Source organism: Diceros bicornis, chromosome 32, assembly GCF_020826845.1.
Source record: "Diceros bicornis minor isolate mBicDic1 chromosome 32, mDicBic1.mat.cur, whole genome shotgun sequence".
NCBI lineage: Eukaryota > Metazoa > Chordata > Mammalia > Perissodactyla > Rhinocerotidae > Diceros > Diceros bicornis.
In genome coordinates, this window is record NC_080771.1 from 24,163,681 (window position 1) to 24,191,062 (window position 27,382).

At 37.0% G+C, this 27,382-nt stretch overlaps 1 protein-coding gene across 1 annotated transcript in view; it reads left to right on the forward strand.

The window, feature by feature from the left end:
- The window catches only part of HYDIN (HYDIN axonemal central pair apparatus protein), a 336,144-nt gene that overhangs the window by 23,712 nt on the left and 285,050 nt on the right, over nt 1-27,382 (forward strand). Inside the window, 3 exon segments of the mRNA XM_058528225.1 lie at nt 3,118-3,317; nt 9,816-9,940; nt 27,127-27,328. Of these exon segments, the coding sequence (XP_058384208.1) occupies nt 3,118-3,317; nt 9,816-9,940; nt 27,127-27,328 (527 nt within the window).

Consider the following 27,382-nt stretch of genomic DNA (forward strand, 5'->3'; position numbering starts at 1 on the left):
CAGGTACATCAAGATCAGTTTTCAATGTCATTAATGCTTTTGGCCATCTTCAGGTCCTAACAATGGCTTATGAGATCTGCTTGATCTGGCCGTCCACAACCTCCTTGCGGTATCTCTGACCTCTCCTTACCTTGTTCCCCTCTGGCCACAGGCTCCAAATCACACTTCACCCAGATTGCCATCCATCCACGTGGCTTCATTTCTCGCTTCACTCAGGTCTGCTGAAATGTCACCTCCTCATGAAGCCTTTTCTGACCACCCTGTATAAGAGAGTGCTCCAATGGCTCTCTACCCCCTCATCTTGCTTTATTTTTTTCACTCACCACTACCACTGTGATTACTGTATTACTCATTTTCCTGCAGTCAGAAAATATTTGTTGAATGTTTACTAAGTACTAGGCCCTGTTCTAGGCACTGGGTATACAAGGTCAATACGATGAGAGAATCCCTGTTGACATGGAGATATTAGGGGGAGGTGTACCATAGACTCAATAAATAGGTAAAATATATAATATCTTAGATGACTTTGGGGACAACTAAAGCAGGACGAAAGGCTAGGAAGTAATGGGGCAGGGGAGGGGGAGTTAAGTTTAAAATAGGGTAGTCAGGGCAGGCCTCAGTGAGAATGTGGATGACTGTGCAGAGTCTTGAAGGAGGTGAGGGAGCAAGCTCTGTGAATAATTAGAGAGAAGCGTATTCTGGACAGAAAGAACATATGTTCAAGGCTCTGAAGGAGGAGCATCTCTAGCATGCCAAGGAGCAGCAAGGGAGCCTGAAGCTGGAGCAGAGCCAGCAAGGGGGAGAGGAGGAGATGTGGCCAGAGACTGACAGGGGTGCCAGGCTGTAGCTCACACCAGCCCTCCAAACAAGCCCTCCAGCTCTCAGCTTGCGAGATTTTGAACAGAGGAGCACCTGAGCTGACTTACGTTTTAACTGGATCCCTCTGGCCCTTGTGTGGAAAATAGACCTTGGGGGAGCAAGGGTTGAAATAGAGTACAGTTAGCCCAGGAAAGATAGGAGAGCCTAGGGCCAGCGTGGCAAGGTGGAGATGGTGAGAAGTGATTGTGGTCTGGCTATATTTTGAAAGTCGGTCCTACGGGACTTACTAAGAAATCGAGAAATAGAGCAATCAAGAATGGCTTATTCCACTGTTTTAAATCCAGACCACTAGAAGGATAGAGATGTCACTACCGAAGCAGAGAGGTAGCAAGGGAACAGATTTAGGGTGGAGGGAAGGTCATGAGCAGGACCTCAGCTGGCATTGTGGAGCCTTTGTGGGCAAGAGAAAAAGGCTCCCCCTCTGGGCTGATGCACTTGGAGCCAGCAGAGTGGGCTGGATTTCAGCCCCTATTCCTTCCCCTCTGTGGGGCATCTTTATACACAGTTGCAGGCAGTGGCATTAATCAGGGGCTTTGCTTTGGGGCATGGTAAGTTTGCCATGATCCAAGGAGATGCTGACTGGGCAGCCACGTATGAGTTTGGAGTTCAGGGAGGCAGAGAGATTCCAGCTGTAAAGGCTCTGTCGTGAGAGCATTCCTGGCTATTTTATCTTTATATTTATTTATGTATGTATAACATTGTGTATTAGATATGCTTTATTTACCTGTTCACTGTCTCCTCCATCATTATGTAAGCTCGATGTGATGCATATCTGTGCTTCCTACTTGGTTGTATCCCCAGACCTAGCTCAGTGCCTGGCACCTGAACACTTAATAAACATGGTTGAATGAATAAAATAATTGGGGATACCACTGCTTTATACTTGTCCTGTAGGTTTCATGAAATTGAGTGCATGGCCAGGTCTATGTGTCAATCTGTATGTCAGACATTCCCATTCCTAGTCTATGCCTAAAGCTTCCACCACTAATGCCGTTTATTACATGATTACCGAAAGGACATTTCAGTTCAAAGTGGACTTTACATTTATCAAGCTTGCCTTGCAGCTAACACACCCACTAAAATGATGGGAAAATTTTAAATGAAGAAAAATACACCTGCTTTAGATAACAAATTCCTTTCCTAACGGCATCTGAGCTTCTGGCCTGTTCTCGAGGGGACTGTTAACACTTTCCTTTTATATTTAGTTTTGCTTGTTGGTGAGGGTTTACTTTTAACTTTTTTTCTTTGCTACATTGATGATGCGAGTTCCATTTTTCTATCTTATGAGACGACATACAGGGTGACTTAATTCAGCATTTCTGTTGCATTTAGACTCAAGACCCGGGAAGATTCACGCCCAGGGCCTTAGCATTTTTATTTGGAGTGGCTTTGCACAAGAGGTGAGGTTTAAACTGGGCTATGTATCAGTTAGCTATTGTTATATAATAACAGGCCACTCCAAAATTTAATGGCTTAAAATAGTAAACATTTATTATTGCTCACAGGACTATGACCCAGTTGGTCTTGGGGCCCACTCACACGTCGGGTGGGCAACTCTGCTCATCTTGGCTGCGCTCTTTCACATATCTGATAGTTGTAGGCTGGGCTGACATGGCCCTGGGTGGGACATCTGGGCTCTCATTCTGCAGTAGGCTAGACCAGGCTTGTTCACATGGCAGTGGCAGGGTTCCAAGAGAAAGATTGGAAATGCCCAAAGCTCTTTGAGGCCTCAACTTAGAACTGGCACAGCATAACTTCTGCCACATTCCATTGGTCAAAGCAAGGGGTGGAGAAATAGACTCCACTCATGGTGGAGGAGCTACAAAGTCATATTGCAAAGAATGTGGGCATAGAGGGACCATTGATTGGAGCCAACAATCTAACACATGGGCTTGAAGGATAAATAGGTAGGATTTAGAAGGAGGATGTTAGGGAACTGGTGTGAACCTCCTCTGATCTAAAGAAAAATTTGCCTTGAGTGTCCGCCATCCCATCTCCCTAATATCTGGGAAACACATGAAACATAAGCTTCTCTACTGGCTTGTTAATACTTGAACTGTTCTCTTTCTCTCAGAAAAGAGTATTTCACTGAAAGTACATCTATAATTGTCTTGAGAAGGTTTCACAGAATGCATTAAGTTGTTTTGCAAGATGCCTGGCATATGGCCATATTTCTTGCACAGTTATGTTGATCACATTGATGTTTCCACAAATAATGATTGTACCCTTCTCTTGTAGGATTACGCCCATATGTTGACCTGTGTTACTGAAAGAGAAAAGTTTATTGTACCCATCAAAGCTAGAGGTGCACGAGCCATCCTGGATTTTCCTGACACACTGAATTTTTCCACCTGCCCTGTCAAATACAGCACTCAGAAGATTCTGCTGGTGCGAAACATTGGCAACAGAGATGCTGTGTTTCACATCAAAACTCATAGGTATGCATTCCTTCTGCTCTTGTTTTTGATTGATTATAGCTAAATCTTGTCAGTGCAAGTAATTTGCTAGAATAGCAGTCGGGGTAGAACTGCTTATGACAATCTTCAGTTGCAACATTGATGCTCACTGATGTAGAGCAGACTGCCACAGGTGAATCAGTCTGCACAGGTCCCATCTCCCTTGGGGGCAGGGGGATTGTCCACTTTTAGATTTCAGGCCACTCTTTTGCCCTGCAACCTCAGCTCTGATGGGTTCAAGAAAAGTTGTGATTTTGTTGTTTTTCTGGTTTTTTTTTTCATTGTTAGAGTGGGAGAGACACTATTCCAGCTTTCTGCATCCTAGGTGGCAGCAGGACTCTGAACCACTTTAGATAAATCAACCATCAAGGCAAAGGAAAAGTTCTTTTGAAAACCAATGTCTCCTGAGATTGTTCATAGGTGCTTACATAGCCTTCGTTTGTCATCTCGTGGTGAGACTCATGTATTTTGATTGAAGGGGAAGGAAGCAGGTTGTTCAACTGTTTCACCATGACTTAGAAAGAATCAATCTTTTTTAATTTAAAAAAGCCCTCCTGCAACCACCAGCCATACTACACATTAAAAACTTCCTGTTGCGTGGGTATTTTTGCAATGAAAAAGCGAATCTACCCAAGGTGGAAAACAAGTGCAGGCAGCACATATTCCTGGGCTGTTTGGCTGAGTCTTAAAAACTACACATAAATGGCAGTGTCTTACATATCACATTCATGTAAAGTGAAACAAAATCACTTCACAGATTTAATAGTGTGAAGTTGCAGGAAAAGATCTAAAACTTTTCTATCCATTTAACTATAAATATGACTCATCTTTCCTAATATAGAGACACTTCTAAGGTAAAATAGTGAGCCAACTCAAGGACTAGCCAGGAATCATAAAGACATTGGAAAGTCTAGTCCAACCTTCTCATTTTACAGATGAAGGAAGTAAGGTCTGAGAAGGGAAATGACTTCTCCAAGTTCCCCCAGCCAGTAATAGCAAAACCCAGCTTAAAACAAACATAGGCCAGTTCTGGGCTTGTTCACCCTCAGATCCATTTCTCGCCCTTCCCCCGCTCTGCTCACTGTGGAGCTGTGTTATCACTGTGGGGCTGTGTAGACCTCCTAGCCTCCTGGGTCAGCTGGATTCCAGGTGGGTTTGACCAGTGGGGGGCGCTAAAAGGAGACTGGAGAGTAGACAGAAGCCAGGACATTCCTCCTCCTCCCTCTCTGACTCCAGCAGAGTCCTCAGCAAGTAGCTGCATGTCCTCTATGGTTCTAGCTCCTGTCAGGCCTGCCATGCGTCCAGCTTCTGCCAGGTCCCCAGGATCTGAAAACACTTCTTCCCCTCCTTTTGTCTCCAGCCCAGTGGTGGAAATGGCTTATTGCTGTTACTAATCCCTGAGCTGTCTCCCCATCTTACGGTGGGCTTTTCATCTCTCCCATCTTCTGTGTAACCAAGTCTCTCAATTAAATTCCCTGTCTGCAAATATTTTTGTTTTCCTGTTTAGACTCTTCATAAAATAGTAGTTTTATGTTCTTTCCACAAAATGCATATTTTCCAACCATGTTGTCAATTCTGTGAGCTACCTCAAATCCTTCCAATAAATCTCCTTTCTGTTTAAGCTAGCCAGAGCTGGTTTCTGTAGTTTGCAGCTGAGAACCCTGATGGCTACAAAGAGAAAGGATGCAGTTGAATTTGTGGTCACATCGTATTGAATCAGAATCTCTGGGGAGATCCCCTGACGAGTATCCATTCTAAAAATGCACAGGTGATTGTGTTGCCCAGACAGGGTTGAAGACTACAATTTCAGTTAACATGATTGTCAATAGACATGGTAGAGCAGTGGATATAACTTGAGAATTTGGAGTCAAAAACCCAGGGTCTACTCTTTGGCTACTTTCAGAGTCAGTATACAGTTAGAAACAATATCTCACAGGAAATTGTTTTAAAAAAAATCATATTCTTTTCATTGAACTAATGATTTAATTAATGGTTATGTTTGTGAATGGTTAGGTTCATATAAATTATGAAAAATAAAACTTTCTGTATGTGTCTCTTGCCCCCATTAGAATGTGAGCTTCTCAGATGCAAGGATTGTATCTAACTCTTCATTTGTATGCCCCCAACATCTAGCAAAGTGTCTAGAAAAAATGTCTCAATAAATGTTTTTAGGATGCCTAACCAACAATATATCACAGAGGCAAAGCTGCAACTATAAACCTCTACAATAATTTAAAATAAAAAAACATGCTCCAAGGACTATAAAAGAGGCATAAAGTTTTTTACACTAATAAAAGGAGCTGCAATGTGCTATAAAGTATACGGAGAGCATAAACAATTACTCTTCAACTTGATTACAAATTTGACCTAAATCTCTAGTAGATACCAGAATACCTTGGACTATTAAAGTAGGATTAATTTTGGAAGATGAAATAGAAAAGATTAGGAAGCAATTTCAAAATCTAAAACCCCATGTTATGAATCAGTAAGACCGCTTATCTGAAGAAAAAATACTAACATTATGTTCAATATTTAATATGATAGAACCAATATGTAGTCTTCTGCTAAGATGTTGCACCATTTGGGTGGGATAGTTTTAGTTCTTGAGAGCAGTTCACAGTGGATTGGACAAAAACTCCAGATCTTTCTTGTGGCTCATGATTTTTCACAAACCCGAGCTCCTTCCCTAACCACGTTATTGGGCATCAATGAGAATGTGACATTAAAACCAACATTTTGGTAGACAGAGCCAGCCTTGCAACCTTTTACCTCTTTGTAAGAGCATTTTCTGATACTTGATATTTTCTAGCCTGTTCAGCCTGCCTGCCTTTAGTAAAATGAAGTACGAAATCAAATGATAGACAATGTTTAAGCACCAGAACTTAACACACTCTACCCAATTAATGTCTGATTTATTGAGAAAGCTTAGGCAGCTCTAAGTAGCAATGGCTGTCCCAGATGATTTTCTAATTACTGAAGAAGTTCGATGTAGTATAAACCCAACAATTAGCACAACGGGAAAGTTTCTGTTGCCTCTGTATGGAATTTGGATTTCTGGAGGTCCTAGTGAAGGGTCACTTTGTCCATAGAAAATGAGCTTAGATTCTGCAATATTATACTGTCCAGTTCATTTCAGAACTGTTCTTTTGCTACCAAGGAATGTTTGAAAAGAAAATGAAAGCACAGTGTGGGAAGAAAAATATTAGGAACTAGGGAAGCAAAGATAGAAGAAAATATTGCAACATTGTTCTCAAAGTCAGGAAATTGGGCCCAGTTCTCAACTCTTCACATTCTCTCTGAGGCCGTAAGGAAGGAAGGAACTTTTAAGATGGTGAGACTCACTTTCATCTCCCATGAAGTAGAGATTCTTGAGATCCTGAAAGTCTGCTCCTTTTCTGTTCCACCAAGATGTTATAAAGGTTAACTAATGATTAAACAGATATTTTTATAGTTAATTAAATAATAAATTTCATAAAATATCAATTTATAATGAAATTATAAATTAATTTATAATTAATTAATGAAAAACAAATATTTTTATTTTCTTATAAAAGTTGATTATAATTCAATTCAGGAACCTCTTCTGAGAGGCTCCTGTGCATAGAGAACACAAAGTGGTGTTCCCTCAAAGTGGTGGTGAGAGACACAAAGATGAATCTAACCAGGTGGCTTCCGCCTTCAGGGGGGTGGGCAGGAAGAACTTGAACTTGAGGGCAGGCTTCCATCCCTGCTCCACCATTATCTAGTTTGGAGCATCTGTTTTCTCTTGTCTAAAATGCAAACAACGATATCTGCTTTCACAGGTTTTTTTGACATCTAAAGGAATTGACATTTATAAAGTGCCCAGTGTGGTAGCCAGCATAGAGTCCATGCTCATGAAATGTGTTTGCTTTCCCTGTCCTTTCATCTCACTATTGAGAGAGGCAAGCATGAAAACCAACTATAGTACAAGGTGCACTGAAGTAAGACATAAAAAGAAAGTTATAGCCTCTGAGAGGAAGGCGACATTATTCACAAGAGGGAGAAGCAGGGAAGACTCTGTTTAAGAGGTGACTTCAGGTCTGGGCTGTGGTAGGTGACTTTGGGAGAGTATGACATGTAGAAAATGGTGAGTATTTCTATGCAACCCTAGCAATTCTGGAAAGTCAAGGTGGGGGCACAGTCTGGCTGGAAGGGAGAGGAGGTACAGTGCTAGGGGAGGTTGTGGGTAAAGAGACTAAAGCCCTCCCATCCCATCCCCCCCCAGCCTGACTTGGAATGTGACGGGTGTGTAGGATATTTGGACAGACATATGTGTTTAATGAGAATGCGAAAACTGGTTGGGAGCAGATTGTGTGGGACCTCAAATGCCTAAGAGTTTGAACTTTATTATACAGATTATGAGGGCCAGTGAGGGTGTTTGAACAAAAGATGGATGTGTTATGACCTGTGTGTGTTTTTTACAATATCTCTAGAGCAGTGTGAAGGGTTGAGAGGAGAATGATATAAACTTGAACTTATCTAAACACCCAAGCTCATATTCTATCTAGGAAATGAGGGACATAACAATAACACAAATAATCATAAACATTTGTTTAGCACTTCCTGTGTGCCAGACATTACTCCAAGTACTTTGTCACCTCCTTCAGTGCTCACTACAACCCTGTGAAGTAGGTGCTGTCATTACCCTCATTTTACAGTGAGGAGACTGAAGATTCAATGACTTGCCCAAGGTCATGGCAGAGTTGAGTTTTGAATTCATTCAGCTGGCTCAGTGGCTAGTAACTCCTCCTCCACAGTGTTCTATGGCAATCCTGGGGTTCATCGGAGGATTGGTGCCATAGGTATGGGAGAAGGACAGACAAAGGAATGAGAAAATAAAGAAGTGCATGGAGAGGGAGAGCAAAATAGAGAGCACGAAGAAAATGAACAGTTGCCCACGGTAGGAAGCACTAGAGGTTCTGCAGTAATAATCTCAGGTACCACCAGTGCTACCCATGTCATAAGCTCTGAACCTTCATAGAAGAAGGTGAAACCTATAGGTGAAAACCTACCTTCATAGGTTTTCTGAAATCAAGTCCATTACCTAATGGAAAATTTAAGGAGTGAAGACTCTAAAAACAGTTGTGATAGAAATAAATAATCAGAAATTGCTTAGCCTGCCAGATACATTGTACAACATATTACTTTGAAAAACTAGCAATTTAAAGAAGTGAAATGGACCATGAAAATAATTAAATGGGCTGGGTTTCCTATTTAGAGGGAAGTTATTTAAGGTACTTCATAATCCGATCCAGCTTCTCTCTTGCTACTCCCTTCCAGGACAATTAAACTAAACTATTTAAACTATTTAAACTATTCCTGTTCCAAAATCCACCCTACCTCACCACAATGTCTACATGCCCAAATTCTATTTTCAAGACACAGAATTTTTCCCCAGTTTGCCTTTCCAAATGCATTCTCCACCCTTCTCCAACCTGCTCTCACCCAGGAGGCTGACCTGTATGTATGGCATAGGTCAACAGGCTCCTATGCCTTCTAGATTCTGGTTGGGTCCAGCCAATGGGAGTCCCAGCAGGCAATCAGACAAGAGGATGTGAGGTTAGGACACTTTTCCTCCTACTGTCTTTCTTGTGAGACCACCTGGGCTGGCTGTCTCTCTTGATTCCTCCCCTTTTAAATAGACCCTTTGTTAAACTGCCCTCAAATTATCCTTATGTGATTGTGTCATCACTTTCCTTTTCAGGGCTCTGGTATATTTTTCCATTATGAAGCCCTCTCTTTTCTGAACTCTCATAAAACTTGATTTTTATCTCTTCGAAGGTACTGTTCTCTTGCAAATTACCGTATCTGCATACATGTTGTAAGTCTGTTTTTCTGGAATCGCTCAATGAGTGTTAGAATTGTAACCATGAGCCCTCCAGGACCAGTTCAGTTGACCCTATCTCTTATCAACAGAGTGATTAAGAATTGCCTTTCAGAAAATCTGCAGTGTCACATAGCCAAGGCATGTGCAAAAGAAGAAATCTTGACCTGAAATGACGGCAAAACCAATGATCCTTCTTCCTTTGCAACCCAAAGACCGGGACACGACCTGAACTTGAAAGTCAGACTCTTATCAGAAGCAAGCGGTCCCTCATCCGGGGAGATCCTGTGTTAAAATTCCTTCCCTGCTTCATCATAAATGTTTAGAACCCTGTCATAAATGTTTAAAACCTTACCATAAATGCTTGAAGCCCGCCAATCAAAACCTGTTCCACCAGTGTTTCTGCATGCCAGACTGTTCTCCCTAACCTCTTAAATTTTGCCCCAAATCCTGAATCGGGAAGACAGATCTGAGGGCCCATGCCCCCTGTTCTCCCTGCAGATCAACTTCACAGAATAAAGCTGATCTCTTTTCCCAAAGGCTGATGCCGTAATTAATTGGTTTGTTTATGTACATCAGGCAAGTAAACCCCAATTTTGTGTGGTAACAATGGTGTGTCTCCATGTGTGTTGTAGGCCTTTCTCTATAGAGCCATCTGTTGGAACTCTTAATGTGGGTGAGTCCATGCAACTAGAAGTAGAGTTTGAGCCACAGACTGTGGGCAATCACAGCAAAAGACTTATCGTGTATTATGACACAGGTAAGCATTATTCTTTGTTAAAAGTTCTACATGTTAAGAAAGGTCATATGGGAAATATGATGAAGGAAAATAAGAAATGGTTATTCTGGTAGCATTAGAATAAGCTAAGATCCACGGGGTAAAGAACTGAAGCATTATTTCAACAGAAATAATGTTGAGCCAGATAAATAAATTCCACTTAACTGGTTTCTCCAATGCTTGAAAGCCTGAGGGCTCAGGAAGGAATCTATACCCAGAAGTCACACTGGTAGGTTGAGGTTATTTATATGTAAATGAAACTTAAAGGTAATGTAATACCTCATGGGTTTTCCATTTGATTCATTGCTGCATTTGTCTAACATTTTGAAAATGTAAACCCCCATTCAGAATGTTCTTGTGTGTGCCCACTAATCTATATAAGATCCAGCTACTTTAATCCTTAGAATGTGCAAATGTCTTAACATCTTACTTAAATATAGGACTGTGTCTATTGCCACTCGCATTTTCTTGAAGGCCACACCTGCATAATCATGAAAATTACACATTGCTTTTGTAAATATTTAGTTTATAGTGATGCAGACTGCATGTACCTTTGGCAAGTCTCCGGGGTTGTTAAGTGGTCCTGGCTCCACACTGCCCAGCATAACGACAACACATAACCAGTGGCACAAACTATCTTTCTTATCTTTTCACATTGGCCATAATTCACTGGCTGCTAGCAAGAGAAACCTAACCTGAAGTAGCTTAAGCAAAAGGGGGAAGTTTTGGCTCATGTAACCAAATTGCAATAGCTTAAAAGCACAGATCATGACACATCAAGGATGCTGATTTTCCAAAATAGTTGTGCCGTTTTACATTCCCACCAACAAAGCGTGAGAGATGCTTCCCATCCTCGCCAACGTATAGTGTTGTGTTGTTGATTTTAGACATACTGGTGGTGTAAAGTGATGTCTTCTAGTGGTTTTAATTTTCATTTCTCTAAAGAGTAAAAGTGTTAAGCACCTTTTCATGTGCTTACTGGCCATTCATATATCTTTTTTAATGAAGTGTTTTTTCAAGTCTTCTGCTCATTTTTTATTGAGTTGTTTTTCCTTTTATTATTAATTTGTAAGAGTATTTTATAACTTGATATTCTGAATACTAGTCATTTGTCAGATATATGTATTTCTCCCAGTTTGTAGCTTGCCTTTTCATTTCCTTAATGATATTTCTCGATGAGCAGCAATTTTTAATTTTGATGAAATCCACATTATCCATTTTTTTCTTTTAAGATTAATGCTTTTTGCCTTCTTGCTAAGAAATATTTGCTTTCTCCAAGATCGTGAACATATTTGCCTGTGTTTACTTTTAGAAGGGTAATAGTTTTAGTGTCTATGTTTAGGTTACTGATTTATCTTTGATTTCGTTTTTGTGTATATGTGAGCTAGGGACCATGTTTCTTTTTTTTCCCCCCATATGGATTATTGGCTCTTCTCCATTCTATTACCTTATTCTAGAACTCTAATTAGTTACTCTATTATTCAATTACTTAATCTATTATTACTGTATTATTTATTCTATTTAACCTCTATTCTATGTTTTCCATTTCTTCCATTTTATGTCTCTGCAGATTTCTCTGGACGCTTTCTTATCCATTTGATAATTTCCTTTTCAGTGAAATCTCATCTGCTGAGTTTTGCTTTTTCAATTAGTGTAATTATTTTCATTTCTGAAAGTTTTATTTGGTTCTCATCAAATCTGATTGCTCTCTGCTTTTTTTTTTTAAGATTTTATTTATTTATTTTTTCCCCCAAAGCCCCAGTAGATAGTTGTATGTCATAGCTGCACATCCTCGTAGTTGCTGTACGTGGGACGTGGCCTCAGCATGGCCAGAGAAGTGGTGTGTCGGTGCATGCCCGGGATCCGAACCCGGGCCGCCAGCAGCGGAGCGTGCGCACTTAACCGCTAAGCCATGGGGCCGGCCTGCTCTTTACTTTTTTATTTTTCAAGTTTCCCTTTAATTTCTTAAATATATGAAGCATAGTTATTTATATTCTGTACCTGATAATTCAAATGTATTAAGTCTACTTATTTAGTTAGCTTCCTGTTTATTATTTCTGATGGTTTTCAACCATGGTAACTGTAGGGGAGGAAAAATATCTTTTTACTCTATTCTTCTAGGTTTGTAACTAGGGCCCCTGTAACAGAAGACAGATAAACAGGAGAAAAACATACAAATTTATTTAATATAAATTTTATGTGACACGGAAGGCTTTATAAGGCAATAAAGACCTGAAGAAGTGGTTTAACCTGAGCACTTTCATGCTAAGTTTGATGAAGAGTGAGAGTCAGGGAAAAATGTGATAGGACAAAAGAGAGTAGGAGCTAAGTGTAGTAAACCGGGGGAAACAGCAAGGCCTGCTTGTTCAGATTCCTCTCGGCATCCCTCTGTCTTTGGAGATAAAGATGCTCCTTTCCTCCGGGTATAGGAAGGCACCTCTCACGGGTGGTCTTATAAGCTGCTTGAGGGGAAGTTCAAAAAATCCTTCTTGCACCTGCCATTTCTCATATCCCTTCAGCTTGAAATATTCAATATTCCAAGGAGGCAGATTTTGGGGTTGTGTGTCCTGATCTCCATCACATCTTCTGCCCCTTTGTGTTTTGTAATTGTTGGGTTTAGCATCCCTGCTTTGGGCAGGCCCTGGACTTGATGTCCTGTCCCAGGCACACAATGCAGTAGTTAAAGCAGAAGTTCACACGTTAACAAATCCCTTATAGCAAAAGACAGCTTTGCACTGGATTATTTCCCAGCGTTCTTCACTGCACTTCGATGTCCTTATTTTCCTATCAGGTTAGTGATGCATTTTAAAGTAGTTTAAAAAATATTTTATTGAGTATTTTGGCTATTTAATTCTCCAGTTTAATTTGATGCTTAAAACTGACTCTAATTTATGTCTTTTTTTCACATTGTTCAGCATTATCTATAGAGTAGCTCATCCTGTCCCACTATATAATCCTTTCTATATATCATGTTATAAACACGGTTTATCCCTCCATGTATTTAGATTTACTTTAATTTCTTTCAGCAGTAGTTTTCTGGATATAAGTCTTGAACATTTTGGTTAGATTTATTCCTATATATTCATTGGTCTTTGATGATCATGTGATTTTTTTATTACATTTTTTAAATTGAAGTATGATTTAGATACAGTAAGATGCACAGATACAGTAAGATGCACAGATCTTAAATGTACGGTTTGATGAGTTTTGACAAGTGTAAATACCTGTGTAACTACCACCCCATTCAAGATATAGAACATCCAGCACCTCAGAAAGTTCCCTCATGCCCCTTTCCAGTCAATCCCTGCATTCCCTATCCCAGAGGTTCTGATTTCTATCACCCTATATTAGTTTGCTTGTTCTTGGACTTCAAATAAAGGTACTCAAACAGTATATACTCTTTTGTATCTGGTTTCTTTCATTCAACATCATATTTTTGAGATTTATTCATATTGTTGTGTGTATTGGTACAGTCACGCACCACATAACAACATTTCAGTCAACAACGGACTGCATATCCAATAGTGGTCCCATAAGATTAGAACCTTATAGCCTAGGTGCATAGTAGGCTATACCATCCAGGTTTGTGTTAAGTACACTCTATGATGTTTGCACAACAAGGAAATTGCCTAACAACCTATTTCTCAGAATGCATCCCTGTCATTAAGTGACAAATGGCTGTAATTTTCTTTTTACTCCTGGGCAGTATTCCACTGTATGATTATACATAATTTATTCATTCTCTCATTAATATAACTTTGGATTGTTTGAAGTTTTGCACTATTATGTATAAAGCTTTAATAGCCATTGTTGTACAAATCTAGAGTGTGTGTGTACATACATTTTTATTTCTCTTGGATAAGTATTTCAGAGTGGAATTGCTGGATCATAGAGTAGTTATACACTTAAACTTTATAAGAAACTTCCAAATAGTTTTCTAAAGTGGTTGAAACATTTTACATTCCCACCAGCAATGTATGAGGGTTCCAGTTACTCCAAATCCTCATCAACTCTTGGTCATGTCAGTCTTTTAATTTCAGTCGTTCTATTGGATATGAAGAAGTATCTACTCTGGTTTAAATTTGCATTACCCTAATGACTAATAATGTTGAATAACTTTTCATGTGCTTCTGCCTATTTTTATGTCTTCTATTCTCAAGTGTGTTTTCAAATTTTATGTCCATTCTTTACTATTTATCATTTTGTTATTGGTTTGTAGTTTTTATATTTTTGGCACAAGTCTTTCAGAAATGATTATTGTGAATATTTTCTCAGTCAGTGGATTATCTTTTTAATTTTCTTAACAGTGTCATTAGCAAAAAAATTTAATTTTGATGAAGTACCATTTATTTTCTAAATTTTTATGGGTGTATCAAAATACAGTGAATTTTGTATGTTGATCTTTTATCTACAGACTTTGATAAAGTAACTTATTAACTCATGATTTATCTGTAGATGATTTTGGATTTTGTATAATCACAATCAATCATCTGCAAATAGTGATAGTTTTACTCTTTTTTGACCCTTTTTTTTAAAATTTTTATTTATTGCAGTAACATTGGTTTATAACATTGTATAAATTTCAGGGGTACATCATTATACGTCTATTTCTGCATAGATTACATCATGTTCACCACCCAAATACTAATTACAACCCATCACCACACATATGTGCCGAATTATTCCTTTCGCCCTCCCCCCTCCCCCCTTCCCCTCTGGTAACCACCAATCCAATCTCTGTCCCTATGTGTTTGTTTATTGTTGTTATTATCTACTACTTAATGAGGGAAATCATACGGTATTTGACCTTCTCCCTCTGACATATTTTGCTTTGCATAATACCTGAAATGTCCACCCATGTTGTCACAAATGGCTGGATTTCTTCGTTTCTTATGGCTGAGTAGTATTCCATTGCGTATATATACCACATCTTCTTTATCCATTCGTCCCTTGATGGGCACTTAGGTTGCTTCCAAGTCTTGGCTATTGTGAATAACACTGCAATGAACACAGGGGTGCATGTACCTTTACAAATTGGTGTTTTCAAGTTCTTTGGATAAATACCCAACAGTGGAATAGCTGGATCATATGGTAGTTCTATCCTTGATTTTTTGAGGAATCTCCATACTGTTTTCCATAGTGGCTGCACCAGTTTGCACTCCCACCAGCAGTGTATGAGAGTTCCCTTCTCTCCACATCCTCTCCAACACTTGTTGTTTCCTGTCTTGTTAATTATAGCCATTCTGACGGGTGTGAGGTGATATCCCATTGTAGTTTTGATTTGCATTTCCCTGATAGTTAGTGATTTTGAACATCTTTTCATGTGCTTGTTGGCCATCTGTATATCTTCTTTGGAGAAATGTCTGTTCAGTCTTTTGCCCATTTTTTAATTGGGTTGTTAGTTTTTTTGTTGTTGAGATGCATCAGTTCTTTGTATATTTTGGAGATTAAGCCCTTATTAGATGTATGGTTTGCAAATATCTTCTCCCAATTGTTAGGTTGTCTTTTCATTTTGTTGATGGTTTCCTTTGCTGTGCAGAAGATTTTTAGTTTGATGTAGTCCCATTTGTTTATTTTTTTCTATTGTTTCTCTTGCCCGGTCAGACATGGTGCTTGAAAGTATGTTGCTAAGACCGATGTCGAAGAGCCTACTGCCTATGTTTTCTTCTAGAAGTTTCATAGTTTCAGGTCTTACATTCAAGTCTTTAATCCATTTGGAGTTAATTTTGGTGTATGGTGTAAGGTAAGGGTCTACTTTCATTTTTTGCATGTGGCTGTCCAGTTTTCTCAACACCATTTGTTGAAGAGACTTTCTTTTCTCCATTGTATGCTCTTGGCTCCTTTGTCAAAGATTAGCTGTCCATAGATGTGTGGGTTTATTTCTGGGCTTTCGATTCTATTCCATTGATCTGTGTGTCTGTTTTTGTGCCAGTACCATGCTGTTTTGGTTACTATAGCTTTGTAGTATATTTTGAAATCAGGGAGTGTGATACCTCCAGCTTTGTTCTTTTTTCTCAGGATTCCTTTAGCTATTCGGGGTCTTTTGTTGTTCCATATAAATTTTAGGATTCTTTGTTCTATTTCTGTGAAAAATGTTGTTGGAACTTTGATAGGGATTGCATTGAATCTATAGATTGCTTTAGGAAGTATGGACATCTTAACTATGTTAATTCTTCCAATCCAAGAGCACGGAATATCTTTCCATTTCTTTGTGTCTTCTTCAATTTCTTTCAGAAATGTTTTATAGTTTTCTGTGTACAGATCTTTCACCTCTTTGGTTAAGTTTATTCCTAGGTATTTTATTCTTTTTGATGCAATTGTAAATGGGATGGTATTTTTAATTTCTCTTTCTGCTACTTCGTTGTTATTGTATAGAAATGCAACTGATTTTTGTATGTTGATTTTGTATCCTGCAACTTGACCGTATTCGTTTATTACTTCTAAAAGTTTTCTGGTGGATTCTTTAGGGTTTTCTATATATAAAATCATGTCATCTGCAAATAGTGACAGTTTTACTTCTCCCTTTCCAATTTGGATCCCTTTTATTTCTTTCTCTTGCCTGATTGCTCTGGCTAGGACTTCCAGTACTATGTTAAATAGGAGTGGTGACAGTGGGCATCCTTGTCTGGTTCCTGTTCTTAGAGGGATAGCTTTCAGTTTTTCACCATTGAGGATGATATTAGCTGTGGGTTTGTCATATATGGTCTTTATTATGTTGAGGTACTTTCCTTCTATCCCCATTTTATTCAGAGTTTTTATCATAAATGGATGTTGTATCTTGTCAAATGCTTTCTCTGCATCTATTGAGATGATCATGTGATTTTTATTCTTCATTTTATTAACGTGGTGTATCACATTGATTGATTTGCGAATGTTAAACCATCCCTGCATACCTGGAATAAATCCCACTTGATCATGGTGTATAATCTTTTTAACGTATTGTTGTATGCGACTTTTTCGACCCTTATGCCTTTTATTTCTTGTTCTTTCTTACATAGTCTAGGCCTTTAATACAAATTCAATAGAATGATAATAGAACATCCTTCTCTTGTTCTCAGTCTCAGAGGGGAGGTGCTCAGTGTTTCATCATTTAGTATGATGTCTTAGTGGATTTTCTCTGAAAATCTAGTAGATTTTCAGATTAAGAAAATTCCCTTCTTTCTGTAGGTTTCTAAGACTTAATCTTGGATGGGTATTGAATTTCATCAATTACTTCTGCATTTTTGAAAGGATTATATATTATTTCAACTTTATTCCTTTAATGCACTAATTAATTTTCCAATGCTAAATCCTTGCTATATTCTGGCCTAAACCTAAGTCTTAAATATTTTTGTTTTAATAAATCACTGGGTTAGATTTGCTAATATTTTGTTTGAGAGTTTGGCATCTAAATTCATGAGAAAGATTGGCTTGTAATTTTCTTTTCATGTAATGCCCTTGTGTTTGGTCTGAAAAAACAAATTGGTTTCTTAAAACAAATTGGGAATTATTCTCCTTTTTTATTTTCTGGAAAAGTTTTTTTTTATTATTACTCATGTTATTTCTTCTTTAAGTAATTGAAAAATTCATTGTTCAAGCTATCTGGGCCTCGAGCATTTTTTTTTGAGGTTTTCCATTATTCAGTTTATTTAGTAGATGTAGATCTACTAAAATGTTTCTATTTTTTCTTGTGTAATTTTTGGTAAACTTTTTAAAGGAATTTTTCCATTTAATCTAAAAATTTAAATTTGGTGGCATAAAATTGTTCATATAACCATAAATATTTGTAAAGTGTGTAGGATCTGTAGTGATATCTCCTCTTTCATTACTGATATTGGTAATTTGTGTCTTTTCCCCTTTTTTATTTCTTGATCTGTATTGTTAGGGCTTTATCAATTTTATTAGTTTATTCAGAGAATCAACTTTTATAATGGTTTTCTCTATTGTTCATTTCTTTTCAATTTCATTGATTTATGCTCTTTATTACTTTATTCCTTCAACTTTCTTTAGGTTTAATTTGTTGTACTTTTTCTAAATCTTAGGAGGGATTCTTAGAGCGTTGACTTTTCAACTTTTCTGCTTTTCTAATTACACATTTAAGTAAATAAATTTTTCTCTAGACCTAACTTTATCTTCAGCCCATATGTTTTTATATGTTTCATTTTCATTAACACTTAACTGAAAATATTTTAGAATTTCCATCTTTGTTTCTTCTTTGACCCATTAGCTATTTAGCAGTGTGTTGCTTAATATTCAAACATTTGGAAATTTTCTAGTTTTCTTTTTGCTATTGATTTCTAGTTTAGTTCCACCAGTGACAGAAAACAAATTCTATATGAGTTCTGTCCTTGAAATTAGTTGAGCTTTACATTATGGCCAGAATATGTTCACTTTGGCAAATGAACCCTATGCACTTGAAAAGGGTAGAAGTTCCATAAATATCAATTAGGTCAGGCTTGTTAATAATCATGTTGTTCAATCTATATCTCTACTAAATTTTTGTCTCCTTGTTTTATTAGTCATTGGAAGATGTCATTAAAATCCATGACTGTGATTGTGGATTTGGTATTTATCTTTTTTGGTGATATCGGTTTTCATTTATATATTTTGAGGCTATGATCTTTGGTGTGTATACATTTAGGATTATTATAACTTCCTGTTGAATTAATCATCTTATCATTATGAGATATCTCTTAATTTTTAGTAAGATTTCTGACATTAAAGCCTACTTGATCTGATATTTGCATAGTACAGCAGCTTTCTTTTGATTAGTGTGTGCATAGTATACTCTGTTCATCCTTTTCCTTTCAACTTTTCTGTGTCGTCATATTTAAAATGTGACATTTGGAAGCATCACCAGGGTGTTGTTGTTTTTTAATTCCGGTGTGAGACTCTTTGTCTTTTAATTGTACTATTCGGTTCTTTTATGTTGAATGCAAATACTGATATATTTTGGTTTGAATCTTCTGTTTGACAGTGAAGTAATTGTTATCGTTATGGGGAAATTATTAGCTGAATTTCAACAAAAGCCTTTGTGTTATTTGTGTTGATAGTGGATGAAAGTGAAAAAAATATGAGTGTTAATAAACTCAGTCAGTTATATTTTTCTTCCATCTGGATCTCTGTATCTTTGTGAGGTATCATTTTTGTTTATGTCAGCCCCTAAAATAGTGACTTTTGGATCACTATATCACAAGGTTTTAAACCAGGAGTTTAAAAAAGAATGAAACATAGTCAATCTTTTTGCTCTCACTAAAATAATTAATTGTTGGTAAACATATCAAATAAATTATCTTTAAAATATTTTTTATCTTTATCTCATTCTTTTTAATATTTTGGGTTGTATTTTTAATGCATTTGACATGAGTACTCTAGTACATGGGTATAATTTATAAACAAGTCTATGTATGTTGGCAGTATAATGTCAAAAAATTTTCTTTGCTTGAGTTTTGAGACTAACAGGCTTAGAGAGGTCATAGATCAATAGAAGCAAAACTTGAGAGAAGGTTTCAGTTATAAACTAATCCAGTCCTTAGATTTTTAGAAACGAAAAACTGAAGCCTTAAGAGATTAAGTGGCTTGGGCCGGCCCTGTGGCTTAGAGGTTAAGTGCTCGCGCTTCGCTGCTGGCGGCCCGGGTTCAGATCCCGGGCGTGCACCACTTCTCCGGCCATGCTGAGGCCGCGTCCCACATACAGCAACTAAAAGGATGTGCAGCTATGACATACAACTATCTACTGGGGCTTTGGGGGAAAAAATAAATAAATAAAATCTTAAAAAAAAAAAAAGGGATTAAGTGGCTTGCCCAAGGTCACATAACTAGTCAGAATCACAATTAGAACCTGACTCAGATGCTCAACTCCTTTGGAGTGCTTTTTCCAGCATAGTAGATCATCTCCCTCCTCTCTCATGTTACTACATGTGCATTTTTCTCTCTTAATCCGTTGACTTTGAAATGCAGCTGCATTTTCCCAGTGGTGCTCTATCTGGATTTTACTTTGAAGTATTTAGTTTCACACCTGTACTTACATTTATAGTCCTGTGTTAAAGGAAGTGAATATTTGTTTTACTGTTAAAATTTAATCATGTTTGGAAAAGTTGGTTTTTACACCCTGAGGTTTTGGTGTCAACTTTGGTTCACGAATAGTCATTTTCTAAAGATTGCAGACAGAGGTAAACTGTCTTGTAGCATTTTTTCTTATATGAAATGAACTGCTAATAAGAATATGTTTTCGTCTTTATTGTGGGTTATCAATGACCAGAACCTATAACCTTTCATTAGTGAAAAACAGTAATGACTGCCTAAACACAATTAATTATGGAGCTTTTCCAAACAGCCGTGGTCATTGGCTTCTCATTTCACCAAATAAGCATGGTTGAACTTTTTGCAGCTGTTTGAAGTGTGAATTGATTTGAGGAGGGAAATTTAGCATGGGTTTTTCTTCATCCTTCATCAAACAATGTTCCAGAAGGAGGAGCACTGATACTCCTTGGCAGGAAGTACTCAATCACTTTTCTAACGGTTGTGTTTGTTTGTTGCTGGTCCTCCACTGGATATATTCTTAATTAAATGCAGCTAGGAGATTTTGCTTGTTTTTGTTTTGTTTTGTTTTGTTGAGGAAGATTCACCCTGAGCTAACATCCATTGGCAATCTTCCTCTTTTTTTTTTTTTTTTTTTTTTTGCTTGAGGAAAATTAGCCCTGAGCTAACATCTGTGCCCATCTTCCTCTATTTTGTATGTGGGATGCCTCCACAGCATGGCTGATGAGTGGAGTAGGTCCGCACCTGGGATCCGAACCTGCGAACCCAGGCCGCCGAAGCAGAGCGTGTGGACCTTGAACTACTCGGCCATGGGGCTGGCCCTGAGATTTTGCTTTTTTGACAACCAGAGTTTTGAACCAGTGCTCTAGCAATTAAGGAGGTCCAGTGTAAATTTCATCAATATCTAATATTTTGCTCGTTAACATTTTCCTGAACCAGAGCTCTCCCCTTCTTTCTTCCTGTGTATGCCCTTACATAGTGAAATCAAGTTTGTTTAAGCGATCGATTTTATCCCAGAAATGATTTAGCTATCTTTTTTATTGTAGTCTAAAACTGAGAAAGAACTGAAGTAACTTGATACCTTTTACAAACTAATCTCTACAGAAGAGGTTAAGAATACAGTTACTCAAGACCGCATTGGTAACAACAAAACAAAAGAAAACAGATGAGTAAACTAGTTCTATCATTTCAATAAAACTGAGAAGTGAAAGTACTATTTGCCTATGAAGAGACAAACAAATGATTAATTGCTTAAGTTCTGCACTTTTCAGCTGGGTATTGAGAAACTTTATATAATCTAAGGGTTCAAGGAGATATAGTATTCAGAAAAGGTTTAAAAAAAAAGACATTCTAATTGAACTTTTGGTTACTTGAATGAGCACCAGAAGTAGGAGCACAGCAGTGTTTTTTTCCAATGCCTGTTGGTGAGATTGCTTCAACTTAGAGGTGACATTCACCGCTGGCAGAATCAGGCAATAGAGCTGATGCACTTATTTAGCATTTTTTAAAGTATTATGTCTCTTATTGAAGAGGAGATATTTCAATTCAGGAGTCAGAAGTTGGCAAACAGGCTCTGCTCCCCAAAGGTGTGATGAGGTATTATTAAATATACAAGCAATCGTAATGTTAGTACTGCACAGGGAAGTTTTACAGTTACTTATGTATTTTAGTCTAATAAACCATAAAGAAACTCTTTTTTTTCTCCTAAAGACCAATAAAGGAATACCAAAATATAACATAGCAAGTAATTGTGCGATATGAAAGCTTGCAGTTGAAACTACTAAATAATATGGATCTGAATATACCTATACAGACACCTGCATAAACTTTGTTTCAATTATGTGATTATTATAATTAATTATGAATGTGTGCCGTTATAATTCGAAAATCTGGCAAAATATAGTTATAGTAAAAGAAGCAAATGTTTTAACATGGCTTTAGAGGCAGTGGAAACAATCCTTGGCCTAGTTTTCTTTTCTTCATTTCTGAATCCATAGTTTAGGATAGAGAATAGCAGAGGCTAGGGCCTACTGATGGTCAGGGATTGTTTAGGGAGGTGGAATGAAGGTTCCGTAAATTACATAGCAAGGGAAGACTCAAGTTACTAGGTGTTAGTATTTAAAGGGACATTAGAGGACATCTCTTTAACTCCCCTCATTTTAGAGATGAGTAAACTGAGGCCCAGAGATGTTAAACGACTGTACACCTATGTAAAGCTGGAACTCGAACCCAGGTCTTTGGCACCCTCTGAGGCCTGCACACTTTCTACAGTCCTACACTTCCCTCTGTGCAGATTAAGAACTGATTTTGGCATTGCCACTGATGTGCTGGGTGAGCTCAGTCAAACCCTGTAATTTGTTTCCTGAACCTTTCAAAGAAAGAACACTTCCGAAGAAGTTGGATTCAGCAATTCGCTTGAGTGGTGAATTTGACCCTGCTGTGACCAAGACATGAGAAACAGTCTTCCCATCAACTGTTAGTTCCCTAGAGAATCTATGGCTCTACTCATATATTTTATTTACGGTCCTCTGTTGTCAGAAAGTACTGAAACCACAGTATGAAATGTATTTGGTATATAGCTAGCTTCACATTTTTTTGGGTAAAATTAGTTTTGTTCATATTTGTTTTTGCTTGATTGATAGTAGCAAAACTGGCAAGAGGTAATGAGACTTTCCACAAAATATATCTTTACGAGGACATAATAAATGACGATGGCTAACTCATCTACAGTGATTGCAGCATTCAACCCCAGAAACCAAAAAGAAACCGGAGTGGGAACGAGCACTCCAAGGTCACAAAAACACACTAATGCTGAGGCCCAGCAGCCTTACCATCTCACAGGCTCAACACCCCTTCCACCCTGCCAGTCGTCTAAGTAGCTAGGGGTTGGGGGCCCTTGTCAAGATTGTCTTCATGAAAGTGAGTGTGAAAAGTACTTCAACAGCTGTGGAGACAAGACAAGAATTATTGCTTCCTTCACTTTGGGGATCTGATGAGTTTTAGAAGACAGTGGTGAGAAAAATCAATATTAGATGGTTCTCAAAAAGAATACAATGGCTCTTGCTATATTTCTGGGAAGGAACGGTTTTTCAGTGAGCAACTCAAATTGATGACGTTAGCCTCTCTGACCCCTAGATTCATGTGAAATCAATATGCCCTTGGATTTAATTTTTCCTTGATTAGTTTTTAAACAATGAAATATTTCAAATAACCACAAAAGCACAGAAATAATATAATCAACAACCATTATATTTAACACATCTCAACATTTCACTATACACATTTCTTTCAGATGTTTTATTCTATGGATAACTAAACTGATTATAGATTTGAAGTCACCTCGTTACTCTTTCCTGATCTAATTCCTATATCTTAGTCCTCAGAGGAGCTGTATTGGGTGCATTTTTATGCCATTCCTACATATTTACTTATCCATAAATAGTATATACTATTTTCTCAAGTAGTTTTAAACTTCACATAAATGGTATCATACTGTATATACCATTTCCCAACTTGACTGTTCATTCAACATTATGTTTTAAAGACTTAAACACATAGATACATATAGCTCTGATTCATTTTAACTAATGCAACACACTCTAGCCTGTGAAAATACCATAATTTGTCTATTCTCCTATTGAATATTAGGACGCTCCTAGAGTTTTGCTATTACAGACAATGCTGCAATGAGTATCATTGTATGTCTTGTGCAGCTGTGTGAGATTGTCCTTAAGGACAAACATCTGGAAGTTTGTCCTTAAGGACCAACTCAGCAATTGCTGAGTTACAGGGCAAATGTATCTTGAGCTTCACTGGGTACTAAATTGGTTAGTCAAGTGGTTGTACCAGTTTGTATTTCCATCAGCAGTATATGGAAATTCTTGTTTTGTCCACATCCTTGCCAATATACTGCCAAAACAGCATTGTCAAACTGTTTGATTTTTGTTTATCTGATGGTTATGAAATGGTAGTCTGTTTTATTTTCTATTTCTTTCATTATTAGTGCTATCTAGCAGCTTTGCATGTTTCCTGGAGGCCCTATAGTCCTTTTTTACAGTAAAGTTTTGGAAGAGTAGTGTATTCATATGTTCAAAAATTAAAGCAATATTATAGAAGTATGTATTGAAGGGTGTTATTTCCACCCTACCTCATTCACCCCTCCCTGCTCCCATTTTATTGGTTTCTTGTATATCCTTGCAGTATTTTTAGGCAAATAGATGAAAACGTGAATGCATATTCTTATTTCCCCCCTTACACAAAAATAACATACTATGTGAGTTGTTCTAAACCTTACCCTTTCTACTTAATCATATATCCTAGAGATCTTTTGATATCACTGTGTACTTTCTTATACTTGCACAGTATTCCACTTTTAGGTGTAGCACGGATTATTTAACCAGCCTTCTCTTGATGGGTACTTTGGCTGTTTCCACTCTATTGTTATTAAGAACAATGCTGTAATGAATAATCTTGATCTTGTTCTGACTCGTATATGGGATAAATTTCTAGAAGTGGGCCAGAGGAAAATAGTTTTGTAATTTTGATAGATATTTTGATCTGTGTCAGCAAATTCACTCCATGGAGTGGGGAAGAATGGTGCCATTTTGCATTCACATAGCAATGTATGAGAGTGCCTTCTCCCCACAGTCTTGACAACAACTTATGTTCTCAAACTTTTGTTTGGTTTTGCAATTTGATGGGGGAAAATGGTATATAAATACATCTTTAGTTATATTTCTTTTATTGTGAGTGAAGTTGAACATCGTCTTTTTCATATTTCTTTTTTTGCAACTCTAACCCATTCTTCTATTGGATTGTCTTACTGATTTCTAAGAGACAATTATATATTTGGGGATTTAATCTATTTGTCTGAGATATAAGTTGCAAATATTTTACCTAGCTTTTCTTTTGTTTTTGCTTATGAATTTTTGTGCCATGCAGAATTTCTTTTTTTCATTTTTTGTAATCTAATTTGTTAATCTTTTTTAGAGGAATCTGGATTTTAAGTCACAGTTAGAAAACTTTCCCCTCTAAAGTTATGAAGAAGTTTTCCTGTGTATTGTTCTATTTTTATGGTTGCATATTCAACATTTAAATATTTGACTTATTTGGTATTTATTCTGATGTTAGATGTGAGGATTTTCCGTATGGTTACCAAGTTGTCCCAATAGCACTTTTTTTTTTTTTTTTTACAAAGTTCATTGTTACCAATGATTTGAGATGCTGCCTTTATAGTCTAATAAATTCCAACAAGTATCTGGGTCTGTTTTGACTTTTTATTCTATTCCATCGTTCTCTTTGTGCTATTTTAATTACTGAGACTTGATACTATGTTTTAATTCTATCAGGTCTCATTTTATTGAGTTTTTTAACAAAAAATGTGTTTTGAATTTTGTCAAATTCTTTTTCAACATCAATGGAGAAGATCATATAATTTTTCTCCTTAGATCTGTTCTATATTAATGGATTTTCTAACAGTGAGCCATCTTTCATTCCTGAAATAAACTCCACTTGGTTGTGAAGTATCATTCTTTTAATGTGCTGATGAATCATGATTGCTAATTTTTTATTTAGGATTTTACATTGATATTCAGAAGTGTAATCAGCCTATATATTGGCCTATTTGTTTTATCTTTGTAGGTTTTAATAACAATATTATACTGAAAATAAAACATTGGAAATTAAGAACTAATAGTGTTAGTTTAATAGTAGAATGGACACAGCAGAAAAGAGGATTAGTGAACCTGAAGGCAGGTCAGTAGAAAATATCCAAACTGAAGCACAGAGAGAAACAAAGAAAAATGGACCAAAAAAAAAAAAAAACCCCAGAACAGAACAGAAAGCAAAAGCCATATGGGACACAGTCAAAAGGTCAACATACGTGTAACTGGCATCATAGAAATAGAGGAAAGAATGGGATAAAAAAAGTATTTTAAGAGATAATGGCTGAGAATTTTCCAAAAATGGTGAATGACATTAATCAAAGGTTCACAAAACTCAGCAAATGCTTGGTAGTACAAATATTGCTGAAAACCAAAGCAAAGGGAATATCATAAAAGAAGTCGGAGAAAAAAGACACGTTACCTTAAAAGGCACACTAATAATACCGATAGCAAACTTTTCAGCTGAAATTATGGAAGCCAGAAGACAGTAAAATGGCATTATTCAAGTGATGAAAGAAAAAATGCTAACGTAGAATCCTTTACCCATTGAAAATATCCTTTAAAAGTGAAGACAAAACAAAAACATTTTTAGACAAAACAAAAGAAGCTGAAAAAACGTAGAATTCTTGGTTTGCATTGTTTTCCCCTTCATCATATTGAAGAAGCCATTCCATTGATTTTTAGTTTCTATTGTTTCAGATGAAAAGTTAGTTGTAATTCTTACCATAGGTCCTTTGAAGATAATCTATCTTTTTTCCTCTGGCTGCTTTTAGGATTTTCTCTGTCTTTGATTTTCACTGTAACATGTTATGTATGAATTTCTTTTAATTTATCCTATTTGACATTCATTGGGCTTTTTGAATTGTGAACTGATGCCTTTAATCAAGCCTAGGAAACTCTTAACCACCCTCTCCTGAAATATTGTCTCTGCTTCATTATCTTTTTCCTCTCCTTCTGAGTTTCTAATTAAACATATATACCTTCTCACTACATCTGCCTAGTCTTTTACCCATTCATTGTGCATTTTCCGTATATTTTTATTTCTTCATATTGCCTTTTGTATTTTCTGAACCATCTTCCATTTCACTAATTTTTTCATAAAATTAATAAAATTCCCTTATTAAGTATATTCTTAGAGTTTTTAAAATTTAGGTGATTTTATTTTATTTCTATAAGAGACTAGAATGTGGCTCTTTTTCAGATTTTCTAGATCTTTTTTTGGTTTCCTACTCCTTGGATATAGCTTCAAACTCATCCTTTGTTTCTTTAAATTGGTAAACCTAGTTGGTTCATAGTCTATATACGATGATTCTAGTATCTGATTCTTTGTGGATCTGTTTCTGTTTTTCTTGCATCTGCTGGTTTTAACATATGGATTTTTGTTTCTTTGCATGCCTGGTTATGTTTGGCTATGTGCTTTTTTAAAAAATGTAGCATTATTCTAGAATAAATCTCAAAGTATGTTTATACTTTGTCAATTTCTAGGTGAAAAAGTGTTTGTATCTCTATATGGAGCTGCCATAGACATGAATATAAGGCTGGACAAGAATTCCTTGATCATTGAGAAAACCTACATATCTCTGGCCAATCAGCGAACAATAACAATTCACAACCGCAGTAACATCATTGCCCATTTCCAGTGGAAGATATTTGCTACCCAGGAAGAGGAAGACAGAGAAAAGTATAGGTTTGTAAGAAAAATCACCTATATGCTGTAATTTTGGGGAACACAAAACGCAGT